At 43.3% G+C, this 19,380-nt stretch overlaps 1 protein-coding gene across 1 annotated transcript in view; it reads right to left on the bottom strand.

Annotated features, from left to right (window-relative positions):
* CHD5 (chromodomain helicase DNA binding protein 5) overlaps positions 1–19,380 on the bottom strand; it is a 568,616-nt gene that overhangs the window by 223,201 nt on the left and 326,035 nt on the right. The window contains exon 29 of the mRNA XM_085624078.1: positions 9,054–9,198. Coding sequence (XP_085480204.1) covers positions 9,054–9,198 — 145 coding nt within the window. The remainder of the gene's footprint in view (positions 1–9,053; positions 9,199–19,380) is intronic.

Consider the following 19,380-nt stretch of genomic DNA (forward strand, 5'->3'; position numbering starts at 1 on the left):
TTAGACACCGGTAGTTGTGGAGGGGACAGTAGTTGAGGGAGATTGAGGATCGAAGAATAGAAAATGAGCGAAACGAAGTACAAGGTAAAGATGAAAATTAGAGAATAATTAGAAATTACAATACAGGTGAGGTTGGAACATTAAGTTGCGCAATATGGAAATAGATAAAAAGAACCGCGTATGATCATAGAGAGCTAAAGTGAAGGGGTGAGAAGCGATATAGTTAAATAGTTTAAATAGTTCTCATCATTTTTATACACAGAAATTGTGTGGTGGTAATGCATAATAAACAAGTTCTCATAAACACGATTACTCTTTGTGTCTGCCGTTTCAGGCACCTACATATAACCTTTTACAGGTATGTCTAACTCATAACACTTATTATCTAGATGAGCCTAACTCATTATAAAGAAGAGTGAGAGACACTTGCCTGTTTTCCTTTTCTTTGAAGGGGTGGTGATAAGCAAACACCCTTTGGGGTTAAGGAACTCGACTTGGGTGTACTCCATGTTTAGGCATGTTCACAACAGCATATGAAATCATGGTAGGATCATTGAACCGTTGACAGTTTTAAAGTTTCCTTCTTTCCCATGTTACATTTTTTCATAAGAGTGAGTGTCAGAAAAAGTGACATGAGTGAGATATGGTGGGATGTGGGAAATTGATTTTATTTTGCAGATTCTAAAATCTGCAAACTTACCTAGTGTGCAGACTCAAGACAAATTTGACAGAACTGAACCTCTGATAATCACATATCTTTTGACTATCTTTGATTATTCTTGACCAGGACAATTCAAGAACGCTTACTTGTATCCATAATAGGTAGAGGTGCTATTAATAAATCGAATATTCTTCCTTTCCTTATTTTTCAGCTCTCCGAGCTTCTGTGTATCTTATTTGAGATAGTATTTTTTAACAGATTGAAGGACTGATATGGAATTTCCTTTGGGACAAAATGCACCTCGAATACTTCTGAAGAAGTTGCAACTTCCATAGAAGTAAGAGGGATTGACCCTGATTTTCTAAGCTATTATCAAGCTATCTTTCTAATCCTACTTCCCCTTTTATGTAATTTACGAAAAGGTGTTTTTGACAATTATTTCTTTAAAGTAATTAAAGGCGAGCAATATGTTTACCCACAAATCAAAAAGCAGAAAATACACTATCCCAAACTTGCACCTTATTGGATTTTAAACATTTATAATGTGAGACAACAACAGTTGTATCGGCATAAAGCTATACCAAATATACACGCACTTTATTAATTATCTACAATGCTATAAGAAACTGATCAACGTCCGGGCGGATATGCTTCTGGGGTTGAGGGACCAGTGGGCTAGGGATGGCCTCGAGTTGGATGACGAAGATTGGCAGTCTGCTGTTTCCTCTCCTAAGGAGGTTGCGATCCCGTCGCGTCTGAGGCTGGTGCAGCTTAAAATACTGCATCGAGTGTATGTGACGGGGCCAAGGCTGGTTCACATGGGATTCTCGGAGGACGGCCTATGCAGGAGGGGTTGTGGTATGGTGGGTACTTTCCTGCATATCATTTGGGAATGTGGTGTCATCACGGAATTTTGGAGGAGAGTCCATGCAGTGATGGGGGAGGTGACGGGCATTGCTATGCAGCCGGAAGCGCGGTGTTGTCTACTGAATGTCTGGGGGCCCACTGATCATAATGCGGCGCAGACCCAATGGGTGACTCTGGGCAACATGGTCGCTAAGAGAGATATCGCGCGATTGTGGGGCTCTGCGGGGCCCCCTACATTGACCGCGTGGAAAGAAAATATGGACTGGAGTATGTTAAGGGAAAAGACGGTCTATTGCGCTAGAGGCCGCCCCCGGAAGTGGCACGCCATATGGGGGCGGTGGAATCAATACAGGGGGGGAATATGTCTTGCCCCGGATCTGGATCCTCCCGAGGAACAGCTTTCCTCCTAACCTTCTTTCCAGCTCAGTATGGTTTATGGACTTTTTGCCCTCTACAGTCCCTCTTCTTCCTCTTTACTTTGTACTGTAACTGTTAGATGAGTGGGGTCCGGCCTCCCCTGGGGGGCTCATCATGGGCTTTCAGTGTTCTTGCCTTGCTGGGGTTTGTTGTGCGTTTTTGTGTTTAATTAAAATTGAACCTTTGCACTTCTCCTTTCATGGTATTGGGGACGCATCTCTGTTTCTATATATCGATGCTGCCGAACCTCCGGGTTGTCGGCTGAATAGCTGTGTCCTGACTTTTGAAAATAAAGGTTTTAAAAAAAAAAAAAAAAAACATTATCTACAATGCTCCCAGAGCTATCCGTGAAGGAGTAAAGTTTTAAGAAGTAATTGGTTTAGGCAAAGTTTGCACTGGTTAATAAACTTCAATATAATACCTTAGAAGACATGCCAGAAACAAGCATTTGCAATGGAATAGGTCTGTCATTTGTGAGAGTTTGAGCTATTGGAATTGTAAATGACAATACCTTTTATTTGTGTTGTTTTTAAAACAGATAAATAAAAGGCATTGTCATCTACAATGCCAATAGCTCAAACGCTCGTAAATGCGAGACCTATTGCATGGCAAACACATGCTATAAAAATGTTAAAAAAATCAGTAGAAGACAAAGCTATTTGAGAAAATAGTGCTTGAGGGCTGTAATTAAAGCCTACCGAGTAACAACACACGTAAAAGGGGGGTGTTGCCATGTGGGGTTACAAAATGAGACAAGGCGGTAAGGAGGGACTACTAAGCATTTTGACCAATGAACAGCCACAGTTTACAGTGGACAATGACACAGGCCAATGAAAAATATGGGCGGAAAGTCGGCGGAGCATCAAGTCCTTACCTCAATACAGCATTCTCGCAGAGCAGCGCATGCGCTGCCCAAGCTCGACCTAAAAAACTAGCTCCAAGAGAGGCCGGTATCAAACCAATCTTCTTATCAGCAAGTGTTTAGCTCCATATTCAGATTACTTAATCCCGACACAGAAAGATCTAGAGATTTAGTAACATTTGTTTAAAAAACAATCATTCTTGTTAGCATTCATTATTTGGTCTGTTTGAGCACACAAAACATTTCCAGCTCATTGCACGATCAAGATTTAAAAAAATGTAAGAATGGAACCACAGTAGAGATGAAATCTCTACTGAAATCTACAACCTGAAAAGAGGAATGCAAGCGTAGCTTTGCAGCACTGCGTGGAGCAAATTACATGAAAATGCAATTATATGTGCAAATCGTGCAATGGCTGGTTTACTACACAAATGCAAAAAGAATGCAAAAAGAAGGGTGATGCCCTGAAACCGGTCCCAGGATGCTTGTTTCCAGTCCAGGGAGGACCTGGCTTGTCAGTTCGGGCTGGACTGCTCCCACAAGGAACAGGGTCCAGACTGATTTGCATATGGCTGGGTCCAAACTGGGATGGTGTGGTGAGCAAAAGAATGATGGATTTAACTCAGATCCTTGTGACTGGGGGTGAATGTTTGCATTGTCCAGAATTCTGTCCATCAATTGTTTATTTTGCATATGTCGCCCTAAGTGGGAAGGGTATGCCCAGACGCGGGTCCCGTGCTCACTACACCACTGGATTCAAGCTAGCCTGGCTGATGAAGGGTGATGCCCTGAAACCGGTCCCAGGATGCTTGTTTCCGGTCCAGGGAGGACCTGGCTTGGCAGTTCGGGCTGGACTGTTCCCACAAGGAACAGGGTCAAGACTGATTTGCATATGGCTGGGTCCAAACTGTGGTGGTGTGGTGAGCAAAAGCATGATGGATCTAACCCAGATCCTTGTGACTGGGGGTGAATGTTTGCATTGTCCAGCATTCCGTCCATCAATTGTTTATTTTTCAAATGTTTACTACACAAGCAAAATCCTGCCATTCCAGGGATTTGCCCAGGGTGTGAGGAGGCAGGAAATTGGAGTCATATGATTTGGACCTTTCCTTAGCTATAGCTGTTCTGGTATAACATTCTTCAATGTATATGCAATTACATTGCAATTCAGGTTCAACTGCAACTTCAGTACTACAGGGTTTGCTCCAGTATTTCGGGATTGCTTCAAACGCAGCAATGCGCTGGTGGTTTATAGCCATTTTGACAGCAAGATTACTAATCACAACATTTTGTCTACCTAAAGGCCCGCTCTTATTTTAGCTATGGAGGAACAAATTGGCAGTGTTTAATATAATGAAAAATATAACATTTATAGAAAAAATAGAGGATTCTTACATTAGGCCCATCGTTGCCCGACGAAATGTTAACACGTTTAGTAAACCACATGTTTTTTCAACGAGGAGTCCTAGGCTTAGCATATTATTGGCTTCGTGTAGATACAAGTTGTCCTTTGCTGCCATCTAGAGGTCCATTGTGTTATTTAAATGCCGCGTGCTAAAAGATCACTATTTGTCTCGAGCGAACCTGTCCTACAAACAAACGATAGTACGTTCGCGAGAACACATTGCAGCAAGGAAATATAAAATTATATCTTGTTTGGCGTTTAAATAACCTTCCTTTCCTTCACCACATTCTCCAAGATCATGTTAAATTCATAAGGTCGATTATGGAGAATGTTTTTTTCATATACACCTCGACACGAGTAAGGATTCCCTCTTATTTGCTAATCCTCTGAGGCCAGATACACTAAGGCATGTCTACAGCACAAATACATAACTAATTCTATCATCCATTGAACCAAACCAATCTCATCAGTATGCAGAAAACAAGAATAAAGATAGGTTCCCTTGTACTGATTGATTTCCCTTTGTATTTCAAGGACACTCATAGCATCCTGGGATTGCACTTAGTGAAGTGGTGTGCAACACTGGTTTGAGGATGAGCATGAGCACATTTCACAAACAAACCAGCTTAGGGTTACAGACAAAAGACCTGTGGCCCATGTCTCAGTATGCGTTTACACATCAGAATTTGCAGCACACAGTCATGGAGGAGCACTGTTACCATCTGCTCTGAGAGTAGGTGCTGCAGACAATCCTTCTTTCCTCAGGGAAATACAATCTGAGAGAATTCAGGCACACAAAGGGCATGCTCCTCGATTTTCAACTGCTAACAAGCAAACAGTGAAGCATAATGAAAATCAGTAAGTGTAGGTAAGGAAAAATATATTTGCAAACCACCTCTATAAAACGAAAGAAAACCAAGATAAACAACTACTGAGTATTGAATTGTGTAAATAGAAAAAGTGTAGGACATAGAGTAGAGCTTTCTGAAGCTCAATGTGATATTGGGGTGGTAGAAGGAACATAAGATTTCCAAGAGTTTTAGATTCTGATAAATTGTGTGGGTTCAAATCCTTCCTGCACAAAAACAGTCCTGCCCTTAACAACGCATGGTGTAGGGGTGCCTATGATGAAGCTAGGCAGCACACAGTACACCAGAGCCAGGAGGGAACAGTAGTGTGCCTCATCTTAGTAGACATGGCGCATCTCTGCTCTCTCCATATCATGCAATGCAGCGCTGCAACTGCGCCTGCTCACCTGCGTTGCATGAAACATTAGTAAATGTGCTCTTGTATCTCGACTTTACACACTGGACATAGTGAAGCACGTGGCTACTTTTGGCAAATTTGTACAATATACCTGCACAAAGTTGATGGACACTCCCCCCAAGCAATCAGGGAGGCACTCGTGCGGAGGCTGCCTATCATCTTTTATTACCTGACTAGTTTAATTGAAGCATGTAAAAGAAAAATTTTAACAACTGCTACATACACAGATTTATCTCGTTTTAGACCTTGGATTTTAGACCTCTAGACTTTAATCCTACTGTTTTCTTTTAAATGCAGTGTTCTTCTTTTCTATTGTAATGGTTTTGAGTAACCACACAAACAAAGTTATTCATTCATTCTCTTTTTACTGTCAGGAATCTCAAATTCTAAAATGTCTCTTAATGTGAGATGTAAATAACAAATAGAAACATCTGTTCTGTATAGTTTTTCTTAGTCAAGTGAAGCAATTCGAGAGGTCGTACTGCACCAGCAATCAGTAAGCCTGAAACTGGCAGCATTTTGAAACATTTTTGAAAGAGGCTCACTTTTCATGTCAAGAAGTGGGATGTATGACGTTACAACGCATACTTTTACAACGCATGCACTTACAACGCAATTTTTACAACGCAACATCCACTAGAACGCATTCCATTACATCACATTACACTACAACGCATTTTTAAAAACTACCTTTACAACGCATTCCATTACATCGCATACTACCTTTACAACGCATACCATTACAACGCATAATATTACATTGCATTTAAGGTAAGTATTGGATAGTATAGGGGTAAAAATTACTATTCTTACTCCAGGGGGTGCAACAGTAGGGTAAGTATTGGATAGTATAGGGGTAAAAATTACTATTCTTACTCCAGGGGGTGCAACAGTAGGGTAAGTGTTGGATAGTATAGGGGTAAAAATTACTATTCTTACTCCAGGGGGTGCAACAGTAGGGTAAGTGTTGGATAGTTACAACCGGAGGTGGCGCGAATGAGGAGAATCTTGGCTTGATCTATTCACCATCGCAGAGAACATGCAATGTCAGCAGTTCTCTACCTTGGAGTTTAAAAGACATCTCTCACTTTGTGATGAATTCTGTCTAGAGGAGAACTCAGGACTCCTGCACACCTAACCGCTGATACCTCTTATGGTCCAAGATCAGGACCGACCAGGCCCAGGTCATCCTAGTGTCACAGGATAGGGCACTGAGGGTATGGTATACAGAGATCTTGGACTTGAGCATGTGTCCTCTAATCAGGTTGCCTCTCCAGGACGGAGCAGCAACGGGGCAGGTTTCTGCACCTGGCCTTTGCAATCTCAACCTTTGTGCTTGGAGATTGGGAGACCAACAGCTGAACTCTTTCAACCTTCCTCTGGAGGTGGGCGATGTCATCTTGGCAGCCAGGTGTACCTCAACAGAAACTGTATTTGTCTGTCATTGTGACTCATTTGTGGTTTGGTGCAGCACATGCAAGAATGACCCCCTCCTGCTCAAGTTATCTGACGTTCTGTTTGTCTCTCGCCCAGCAATGCTTTCCATTGGGTACAGTTATGGGATACCTTTCGGCTCTTTTGGACTTTTTGCGGTTGGCAGACCGGCCCTCATTGTTTAAATCACTGATTGTGATGCATTTTTTTAAAGGTCTTCTAACCTTGTTATCTCCCTCTCCTTTTAGATGCCACAATGGGATCTTAACTTGGTCCTCACATATTTTACATGTACTTCCTTGAAGCCACTTCACAGCTGTCCTTTGTGACTTCTTAACCTCAAGATGATGTTCCTTGTCACCAGAACATCGCCGCGGGGAGTGAGCAAGCTGCTGGCTTTCTATACCATCTTCTTCCCAGACAAGCTGGCTCTGCAGGCGGGTGCATCCTTATTCCCTGAGGTATATTGTCTAAAGTTGTGATGCCATCCACATTGGCCAAACCATCATCCTGCTGGCATTCTATGCTCTGCCTCACCCCTCTAAGGAGTACCAGAGACTCCATTGCTTGGACCCCAAATGAGTGCTGAGGCTTTACATCAATCACACCAAAGGACACTGGATGAGGCTTACTGGGACAAAAAAGGTAAAGCTGTGCAGAAGAGGACCATCTCTTGTTAAAACAAGCTCTGCATCAAGATCTGCTATGCAGTGGCCAAAAAGCAGCCTCCAGAAGGTCTGCAGGCTCTTTCTGCCAGGCCCAAATGCTACCACTGTGTTGGCAAGTGGAGTTCATGTCCGGGACAACTGCCAGGCAGCCATGTGGGTGTCGCTGAATACGTCACAAAGTACTACTATCTGGACAGCCAGATTTATTGAGAGGGGCATTTTGCCCGCTCAGGACTACAGAAACATTTTGGTCTGAGCCAATTCACAGACTCACCTCCTAATAGGTACTGCTCTGGTTTCTATTCAAAAGTTTAGAAATAAGTGTTTAGAAGTCTCTATTAGAAAGACAAGTTACTTACCTTTGGTAACGTTCATTTTGGTAGAGAATCTATTTAACTGCAGATTACTCACCGACTCTCTCATCCTCTGTGAATTAGGCTTTACCGATAAATAGGATTTTGAGTCTAGGAATCTGCAAACTGGTCAAAGCCTTTGCATTTGGGGGCACAGACAGCCTCAAAAGCAAATGATATCAATGCGTGGGAGTGGTGCCTATATGGACCCCACATGTCCTTTCCAGAGCAAAACGGTGTCGGTATGGAGGCACACAGTGCCACCTACCGACCTGCAGAGGTACTGCTGAAAAAGTTTCAGAATCCAGTTTGATGTCTGGGAAATGTTAGTAATCTATGGTTAGATAGAGTCTCTACCAGTACGAATGTTACCAACGGTAAGTAACGTGTTCATCAGTGCTCCATAATGATTGTAGCAACAGTAGGGTGGAATGGATCCCATTAGCACCAACTGTTAAACTAGCTTTCAATCTTAGAGCTGCTTTCATAATTCTTGGAGCCAATACTTTAGCAATAAAATAAATGTTCTAAAAAAATGGAATTCACCAACGTGCAGGTGAGGTTGGGGTCCATTAAATAAAATGGTCAATTACGTTACCCAATCTGTTCCCAAAACCTGATCCTCAATATCTCAATCCATGTGATTAGATCCTGTTGCTGCTAATAGCCAAAATAACTTCACATTTTTGTATCATTCCCCTTATACATTTTCTTTCAAGTTCCGTCAATCTGGGTAATGTTTTGTTCTTGAAAAGTCTTAGGTGAAATTTGGCATCAACTGGAACAGCTGTTTATTGCATAAGAAAACCAAAGTATCTAATTTAAGTTTGGTGGAACACAGCACTTCAAAACAACGGAAGACATCTGTTTAGAAGAGGACATAACTCAAAGGGCAAACTCTGGAGGAAACAAGTAGTTTACTAAATAAGCTGCATTGACACTTTAACTATGTAAATTACAAATAGGTAAAGAGATGCATGGAAAGTTATTACTAGAGTTATGTATAGTTCATATAAATGTATTACAATTGCATTCATAATTTTATGGTAATCTTCTAAAACAGAATTCTACATAAACTTGGAATACCTGAAACACTGTGTGTAAACTTTTACTCACCCACCTTCTTCCGAACCAGTGACATTACACCAATCCTGGTGAGCACATGCTGCCGAGATAGACCTTCCCTCGGTACTCCATCTGCAAATGTTTCTGCTCCATCCGCGCCAGGTTCACATAGATGTCTCATAAACAAAGACACGTAGGCTCTGGAAATTAAATAAATGGCATATAAGCAATAAGGATATAGGGGCTCATTTATGAGCTTGTGTCGCAGTGCAGCGCAGCAAGTCACCTTGCTGTGCTGCGTGACAGGGAAAGGACAGGAATGAGCTATATTTAACACAATATGGCACATTCTTGTCCTTTCTCTTGCACCCTTTTGGCAGTCTAGCGCCAACGCAGGCACCATTGCACCATGGTGCAAAGGTACATGTGTTGCATGTAGGATTGTTTTTGTGCCTGAAGGGGCACCTTCATGCACCAAAACAATCTTCCTCTTATGTGTGCTGCAGAATCAGGACCAACTGCTAAACTAGCTTTCAATCCTAAAGTTGCTTTCATATTTCTTGGAACCAACATTGAAGCAAGAAACAAATGTGTTCTAAAAAAATGGAATTCACTAACCTGCAGGTGAGGTTGGGGTTGCCGCACACACAGAAAGAGGAAGAAACGAGGAGAAATAGAGATATTTCTCATCGTTGCGCCTCACCTGGAAAGATGTAAGATTTTACCGCATTCCTAGGTTTACAAGTTCTTGTAAATCTGGGGATGCATCAAAATCCATGGGAGTTGCATGGGAACACCCACAAAACACCCTGTGGAATGCCTTCCCAGGGCAGAGAAACACCATGGGGCTTTGGAGATTACAACATTTTCATATTACTCTAGTACAAGTCATGCCTCCATTATTCAGAATTAATTGGTAGCACATGCTGACCATTATTTTATATGGGAGAGTGTTGCAGTACCAGTGGTTGGCCATGGGTAATACTGGACGTAGTACTGTTTTTTATTTTCTTAGTAGTAACTTACACTCGGAGTTTGTGAATACCAAAAAATAGTAAACTTACTTAAAAGTGTAAACTTAATCAAAAGTGTAAGTTACCTTTGTGAATCAGGCCCATTGTGTTATCATTAAGGCTCCCGGTTTTCCATTTTAACAGATTTTTGCAAATAAACACAGACAGAAAAATATTTTTCCTTTGTCTGTGGGCCCGATTCACAGAACTAACTTAAGACAAAATCCTAAACTAACTACCATTTTGGAATTCACAGAAGGTACTTACTCATTTTGGTATTCACAGAAGGCACTTACTCATTTCGGTATTCACAGAAGTTAGGAGTCCTAACTTTAGGACTCCTAAATGCCTTCTGTGAATACCGAAAGTCTTAAAGATAGGATTTTTCTCAGTTTAGGAGTCTTAAAGTTAGGAGTCCTAACTTTATTACTCCTAAACTGAGAAAAATCCTAACTTTAAGACTTTTGGTATTCACAGAAAGCATTTAGGAGTCCTAAAGTGACACAAATCTGCCATAAACAACAAATGCACAGGAGCCCCACTAGTGAAACACTGGCTAGAGAACCAACATTCTATTAAAGATCTTAATTGGCTGATATTAGAACGAATACATACTCCTAAAGATGGCAATATTGATGCCCTCAGACGAAAAAGTGAAGTCTTCTGGATATTTGAAACAGGACTTAACGAAAATCTGCCCTGGGAAAATGCCATTATGTAAATCCAAGTTCTGCATCTAACCATGTTATATCTATTCTGTATTTACCTCTTTTTTGCGAAGCGGAGTGTTTATTCTAGCTTAGTTCTGATCACAGCTCCATATTCTCTACCGGTATTTCCACTATGCGTTCAGTAATATGGGATTGAATTTTTCTTTTTTCTCTATCTAAGATGACTGCCTCTATGTACGGCTTTTCTCTTTATTTATAGGTTATATATGTCATTTCTTCCATCTGGTTCTTCTTGCAGTCCTATATTCTCTATTGGTATTCCCCTCCCGCATTCAGTAATTTGGGAGCGAGTTTCTTTGTTTCTTCTATTCTAGATGGCTGTTACTATGCCAGGCGTTCCTCCATATCTATAGGGTGCACAGGCGTCTTTTTTCCATCTATAAAGTCGTTTCTCTATATAAAAAAAATAAAAAATAATTTTCTCTGGAGATACGTATCACGTATTTGAAACTGTATAGTTTGTGGCTTTGGTTGTAGTACGGTTTACTAATAACATCTATTTAACTGCTATGGGCGGACCATTAGATGCCCTCCATATCTGGATGTGATTCTCTACATTTTAGTAATTTACTAGAATGTATGTCTTTGTGATCTACTTAGGTGCATTTGGGTATTTCTTTTATAGGCATCTATCTATTGTCTTTATTTTCTATTTGACTGAATCGTCTTGTTTATGCCCTTGAAACTTCAATATGGCGGCGCTTTGAGGCTAACTTTGAATATGACACTCGGACTAGACGTTCCTCTAGCTTTAGATGTAGTCTGTTTACGTTACGAGTTTACGTTTATCCAATATGGCGACGGCTCTGCGTCGTGTTCCCAGGATCTCCGCGGACTATACGACCACTTAGTACTCAGGTGATGTCTATTTGTTACTTCAATTGACACACTAGACCTATATATAGAGGCTCTAAGATGGAGACCCAGTTTGTCTGGCTACGTATAAGCCGAAGCTGCATGGCGGACCCCCGACTTTAGAGGAACTCCACTATCGAGTAAGTGCGATCCCATTTGGGCTCCTATAACTTTTACTTGTTTCGCTAGATAAAACTTTTCAGCTATAGTATATAATCTCTGTGGAATATTTTGTCATGATGGACCGTAAACGGTCTTTATATCTGACATTATACCCTAGATGTTATATTAGCCTTACTTTTGGCTGTCTATACTAACCGGAAGTACTTTTGAATATACCATCGCCAAGGCGGATATATATTTCTAACTTTATCGCTAGTTACTCTTTTTTCTTGTTTATCTTTAGATCTGTTTTATTTTGGAATTACTACAAAGCTGTGTTAGCTTTTTGTCATAAAAAGCACGGACCAGATGGGATAATACCTTTACTATTCAAGCTACTCTAAATATCGAGTAAGCCACTTTGACACTAGTAGGTGTTCCGCTACCATAGTAATACTAAACAGAATTTTTAACAACTTTTGCTCTATTGTTCACTTATCGCATAATTTCTTCTGGTTATAGTAATTTCCGGATTTGGATGTGTCCTTTTCAAGTTGTATCGCCTAATCGAGTGTGTTACTCGCTTTGGACACATAAGCACTTCACCCGATATAGGTTGGTGTGTGTTCTTTTGGTTCTCATAGAACTTCTTTGTATTACTTTTTAGATCCAAATTTGAATACCTATTCCCTTCTTTTGTAGTGGAGGCATGTTACGACCTTAACCTTCAACCTCGGCGAATATCTATTTACTTCGCTGTCTGACATTTTCTGACTTAACAGCCTGTGTCCTTTTACCATATCTTCATTTGAAGACATATATATATATATTGATTCGTACGAAGAAAGCCCTAAAGACTCAGCCATTGCATATTGATAGATTGCTTCTGGCAATAACAAGTATGTAGAATCTGAGTTTTTTGTTTTTAATTTGGGTGTATTTGGTTTTTCTATACTCACCAGTCTACTCTTTCACTCTGGGTAACTGTTCTATGGTTCTTTCTATTATTCTTCTTGACTCTTATAGACCCAGATTCCGCAAGCTCTATGGATCTGGATTGGCTCTTTTTTATTCACCCTATCGGGATACACTGACTTGTTGACTTTCAGACCTAGCTCTTTAGAGACATTTTGTGTTAAATATATGATTAATTCAGATAATAAAAAAATATGTTGTAACTGATCCCACAGATACTATTGACAAAGCTTTGACTTATATTTGGAAGTATCAGTGTACCAAATGAAATTCGTGTATGAGCTAATTTTGATTATTTTGAATTCACCATCAGCGCCCTGAGGAAGGATGGTACATGGAATTCCGAAACGCGCGTCGGCGCATTTGTGTTGTATATACTGTTTGTAATGTATATTATGGTTATGTACTGTCTTTGTTAATATTGTGTTTGTTTTCTTGATCAACTGTATTTTTTGTCTCTGATCGACTGATACTTTCCCTTGTTTTTTGTTTGTGTTGTTATTTATTATATATTGTTGAATCATGTACTTTTACCAAAGTGTATAGCTTTGTCGTCTTTTTTAATAGGCAGTCAGTTGTTCCTGGTAGTAGGCCACATCCCGGAGCCCGCCAGCCCAACAACCAAGTGTAAAAAGTTAGCAAATTGCACAGCGCAGCACAAGCATCGCACATCTTTAATCAGGCCCTTCCTATGCATCTGCTCAGAAGTGACGTATAGCCTATGCAGGTATTTGAGATTCAACACGCATAGCCTGTAGTTGGGGCCTAGTGCCCTAGATTGAGTGCAGCAATACTTCCACTGGTTGCCAGTGAGGGGGATTTCAAGGTCGAAGACCCACGCCTGCAAGGCGCTAGGAAACCACACTGGTCCAGTTTCCTGTATTTCAGCGTGAAGCCACGTGACCAGATTGTGTGACGAAGGGCAAGTGAGAGTCGCTTCAAGCACCTCAAACATGGGGGGCGCAGGAAAAGAGTCATGGATCATCCGAACTGTGACTCATGCCTGATAGTAGGTAAACATGTCCAGTAGCATACTGGCAAGACTCTGCAGGAGTACACATCCCCCATTGACGTCAGCTGTAGCTGACGCAACTGATTGCGGGTGCTGGCGTCAAGAGGGGTGTGGTGACCAATGATCGGTACCGAAGGAGTGAGTAGACAGTTCAGACATGCCTGCAGCCGCAGCTCAATCTATGCCAATAACGTGCTGGTCAGTGTCGGTCCTCGCCCTTGGAAGCCTAGGGGCACAGTACAGTGCCATCTGGTGGGGGCATGGCGCAGGGTAATCATACTCAGGTGCTGTATGAAACTGTGTAACATTAAACCAATAGTGTACAAACTGCGCCTGGGCACTGAAATAATAAAAGTCCATATCTGGTGCTTCCAGCCCTCCATGCTTGAAAGGGAGTGTCATTATCTCCCAAGCAACACACGGCTATCTGCACACTCATGTGAGAGTCACCAGGTGTGACCAAAGCTGCCTATGAAAAGCACTGGCAGTGGGAGTGGCAGGTTGATAAAAATATAAAGGAGTATAGGGAGAGTCACCATCTTAGCCACAGCCAACCTCTGAGTCAGTGATAACAAGAGCCAGAATCAATAAGAATCTCCTTCGCAAACTCCATACTGTCCATAACGCCCCAGCCAGACTGATCCTCGACATTCCCTGTCCAGTCACATCACCCAACACCTGCGCGATCTCCACTGGCTTCCAGTTGAAAGAAAAATAACCTTCAAACACCTCACCCAAGCATACAAGGCCCTTCACAACACCAGAACCGCATACCTGAACAGTAACCTCTCCTTCCACGCACCCAAAAGACATCTGCAATCACTGCTCTCTCTGGCCATGGTCTCTCATATCAACAAGACTAGAATTGAAGGAAAGTCCTTCACCAACCTCGGAGCCAAGCCTGGAAGGCCCTACCCATCCACCTCCGGCAATCTCCCACATTGTCCCAGTTCAGGAAGGGCATCAAAACCTGGCTCTTTGGATGACCCCTGCACACTACGGAGCCGCACCCCCTACCACCCAGTGTCTTTTAGAACCTCACAGGTGAGTATTTGCACTTTACCATCCCTGATTAAGTGATTGATTGAGAGCCATCTATGGGTGCGAGATCGTCGGTCGTGGATGCGGTGAAAGCCATTCCATAAAGCAGATGTTGTTACGCTGAGTGGCAATGGGGGGAAGGAACATCCAAATATTGCAAACAAGATGCTTCCTGCATCAACAGTACCACAATATTCCACCCACCTCTCACTTTGGCCCCCCACCTGGGCCAAATACCGCCATCTCACCCATCACAATACACTCAATTTGCAGTCAAAAAGAACAACCAAGGAATTATCCCAAAGGGGCGAACCAGAGGCCCAACACTCTCCCAGGCAGAACGTAGCTGAGTGGCCAGAGCAGAACAGTGTCAAGGGGGCCAAAGCCCGCCTGAGCGGGTCCCCTAATGCAGCCATCGTTCAAGACGCTGCCACCAGCACTTCACCCATAGGACAATACCGCAGTTCATGACGCAGGGAGGAATCAGCAAAGTGGCATTGCCACCAACTGCCGGAAAATATGCCCGCAATCAATGTTTGTGGGAGGCATGCCTCCTCAGTCATTATCACTTAGATCCCCATGCTCCATGCCCCAGGCCACAGACCTCGCCTCAGTCACTGGTATATTTTTGACAAATTTGGCAGCCACTTTCGGATCAGTGAAATAATGAGTCTTCCCAGAATGGTGTTTTTGAAGGTCGGCTGGATAAATTAGAGAGTACTTGGCATCTGTTCTCTGAAGCGAGCGTTTGATTGGATTAAAATCCCTCCTAGGTTCCTAGGTGCCTCTACCGCAACCGTAAAATCTGGGAAGATAGAAATCCCTTTCCTTTGATATTGGAGGGGCCGCTGATCTCTCACTAGTCGTAAAGCTGTTTGCCTATCTCTATAGTTCAACAAACGGGCTACTATGGGGTGGGCTGGCACGCCCTGGGTAGGGCGGCCTTTGAGCTGCCCGAGTGATCTATGGGCTCTTTCAAAAATGATCATGGCAGAAAGTGTGTCTCCAGAGTCCGAAGCATTGTCTCGACATAGTCCTCCATGCGACCCATTGCTGTCGATTCCGCTACTCCTACTATCCACAAATTATTCCTCCTGGAGCGCTCTTCCAGATCTTCATGCCTGTTTCGGATAACCTCTAGGACCTTTCCATCTGAAGCAGTTTCTCCCCAGTCAAGGAGTGCGCATCTTCCACGTCTGATGTACGATGCTATTCGGTCTTCGTGCTCGTTAACTTTCCCCTTAAGGCTGTAAAACCTGTTATCCAGCATATCAATTTTAGTATCAATAGCAATCAGACTCTGTTTAAGATCCAGAAGTATAGTATGAATGTTTGGCACCTGGGACCAGCCTTCTCCATCCTGTGACTCATCTTTTGGTTGGCTAATCTATTCTATGCATCTCCCTCTGATGTTCGAAGGAGAGCTTATATTCTCTTGTATCAGTTATCCCCATCTTGCATCAGGCATGGACCCTTGAGCTTCATGGTCATGAGGTGTGTGTGCACAATTATGATCACTCCATCCAATCACTGCCACTGCCAAGGTCCCGCCTTAACCCCGGGGAAATAAAGAGGGGAGCACAAGCAGACCCCACCGGCCACAGAGGACCAGGTGCCCAGCTCAGTGACCCACTTGCTGTACGAGCTGGCAATCACAGCCCATCATCCAGCTCTCCACGGCTGCAGTCTAGGGATAGGGAGTAGCATCAGTTTCTGGTCAGGGGCCCACCACAACCCGGGGCCCAATCCTGGGGGGGCACGAGTAGGCCCAATCGCACCAATGATCTATGATGTTTCAATACCAGGGTCTTCAATTCATCTACCAGCCCCCCACTTAGCAAGCACAAAGGGCAGGGGAGACTCCTGTCAAAACACATGTCATTTGTTAGGGCCAGAGGCCTAGAGAGGGCTGAGGGCCACCAGCACCTCCCCTGTTCACTCAGCACTCCTTCTCCAGCTCAGGCAAGCAGTCCAATTGTCTCCATTTTGCAGGTTCATTTTCTATGCGGCAGAGGCCGCGGGGGTTCAATCATGGCAATCTCCTGCTCACTGTGCGTCACAGGGCCCAGCTTCAGTATACCCGGCCCGCCATGTGCCAGAGCAGCAAGCCAATTTGCCCCACATGGGCTGCCTGAGAACCGGTGGCGGCCCTGTCTGCCTCTCCGCTCCCCACCTCACCTTCACTGGCATGTTCCTTGTTTGGCTGCTGCCGTGGGGGTCGGACCGGGTCGATGTTCTGCCCACTCGTTGTAGAGCCCGGCCGCATTATAATATGCCCACTGTGTCTAAAAGCAGCAGGCCTGACCTGCGTGGGCTGCTCAAAGCTAGGCAGCCAAGCGGCTTGAAAGCACTCACCTGGCTGGGCCCTAACAGCCTCTGCGCACTGCTCCTCTCAAGCACCGAACCACAGCCCTCGTTGATGGGTGCTCTCCCCGTGGCAACTCCTCTTCCCTCTGTTGCCTATAACCATGTGGAGGAGTACCGCCAGCAAACCAGGTCCGATGCAGGCCATGACTGGTTCCTCTCTGTGAGGTGACTGTCCACTCACTCCCCTTCCAAACGTTTTAGGCTCCTCTGATGCAGCAACTGTATAAATGTGCAGGCACCGGAGGGCAGGCCTCATGCCCCCGTTAAAGCGGGATAAATATTGGATATATCGCTTCAACTGACAGAGCCTTGCTAGGTGGTGACCTTCGTTTGACTGGGCTCTCTAGCGCCCCCTTGAGCCTTATACTTTGATACTGAGTATGGCAAAGTATTTTATGTGGAATTTGTGAATGGTGCATTACAATATGGTATTTTATACTCCCTCTCTCGCTGTAGGCGCTTGGGGACATATTGTGATTAGTTTTCTTTTCACTTAGAGAGATAGCTCGCGCTGACAGAAGTCTTGCCACTTCTGTTATTGTTGAATCTTATCTTACTTTTGCAGTACACTAATGGCTGTATTTATACAATGGCGAAAGTGTCAGGGATCCTGCCAAGCCAAACATTTTGGTTACTCATCCTCATTTAGAGATGGAGGAACCACTGTGTGCATCATCTGGCAGCTCCACTGCAAACTCTTGAGCTGGTGGCCCATCTGCCAGTGCTTTCAGGTTACAGTGGTGGTGGCCCTGACATCACTGATTTTTCCTTCCCCGCTCTGCCATGCATTCTTTTTTTAAAATATCTTTATTTGCATTTTCAATTTTGCTGAGTTACAGAATAACATAAAATATATTTGTAATAAATGGTAATAAAGTACATTATTTATGACAAAATGGAAATAAGAAAAGGAGAAAGTAATTTTCATTGTCGAGACTGGTCAATTGAGTTGGGTATCTAGTCTGTTCCTCCATCCGATATCATATGTAAACATCGCGCCTAAGCATACCAGCAATTCCAGAGGAGGATGCAAAACATTGATATACTTTTATACTATAACAAACTAATAAAACCATTGTCTACTTGTCTCTCCTGGATCGGTGTGTATATAGACATTCTTTTGAAGCACAGTGTATCCATACCGCTTCCGTCATCTTAGTTAGGTCTCACGGAGCACTCCCGGGCTATGTCTATGCCCTCCCACTAGTACAATTGATGTGTTATGTCAATGCCCCTCGAGCCCATATCAGTGTGTGCCTGTGGGCCTGCAGCCTCGCCTCCCACATCTGCTACCGGCGAAGAGCCTTCCCCTTTCTCCCTATCCATTTGTGTTAAATCTAACAGTATAGTGTCCCAATACTGCGCAATAAGGTATTTGCGTAGCCCAGCTATTTCCTCCCTGTGTAGTGATGTGCTTTCAGCTTGTGCCCACACTAGGAGTGATTTTCCCCAACTATTAACAGCTGGAGGATCAGTGAGCTTCCATCTCTTGGTTATTAACCTCTTTGCGACTACCAATCCTAGGTCAGTAAATCTCGAAGTAACCCTATTTGCCTTTGATCTAGGATAAAGGCTTAATATGCACACCTCCCATGTATGCGTGATTGTCTTGTTGATGCATGTTTAGAGTGCTGCGATGACTTCCTGCCAGTAAGTAGATATGAAGGTACAAAACCAAAGCATGTGCAGGAGGTTTTACATCTATCTGCAGACAGTGTGGGCATGCCGCAGTGTTGGTATGAAAGTATTTGTTTAATTTGTCCGCGGAAAGGTATGCCCTTTGAGTTATATATGTCTGAATTAGTTTAAACTTGGCGTTTCTTGGAACAGTAGTGGGGTTTGCTATCACTGTGTCCCATTCACGGGCTGTCCATTGTTTTCCCCTGTCCACTTCCCATCGTAATTGGAGGGCTGTCATGGGTTTCATTACATGGGTGAGTAAAGCTTCAACCAGCCAATGCGCTATATGTGTTCCATTGCCCATAACATGTAAATATTGCATTAGGAGATGTGTCTCCAATTCAGTAGTGATATCGCCCCATGCCGTGGAGAGCAATCTCGTAATTGAATTGTGTAATAGGAATTGACCAGAGTGTAAGTCATAATCACTTACTAAATTCTCAAATGGTATCAGGGCGCCTTCTGCGTAAAGATCAGCCAATGTACTTAATCCTGCTTTGTGCCAATGTACAAGTGTTCGTTAGAGGTGCTCAGTGCACCCCTAGGCGTTCCTAAAAGTGGTATTGACGGGGTGTAGGGGGTTATATCCTTTGTGAGATACAGGCT

The sequence above is a fragment of the Triturus cristatus genome, chromosome 1_2, assembly GCF_964204655.1.
Source record: "Triturus cristatus chromosome 1_2, aTriCri1.1, whole genome shotgun sequence".
NCBI classification, from domain to species: Eukaryota; Metazoa; Chordata; class Amphibia; order Caudata; family Salamandridae; genus Triturus; species Triturus cristatus.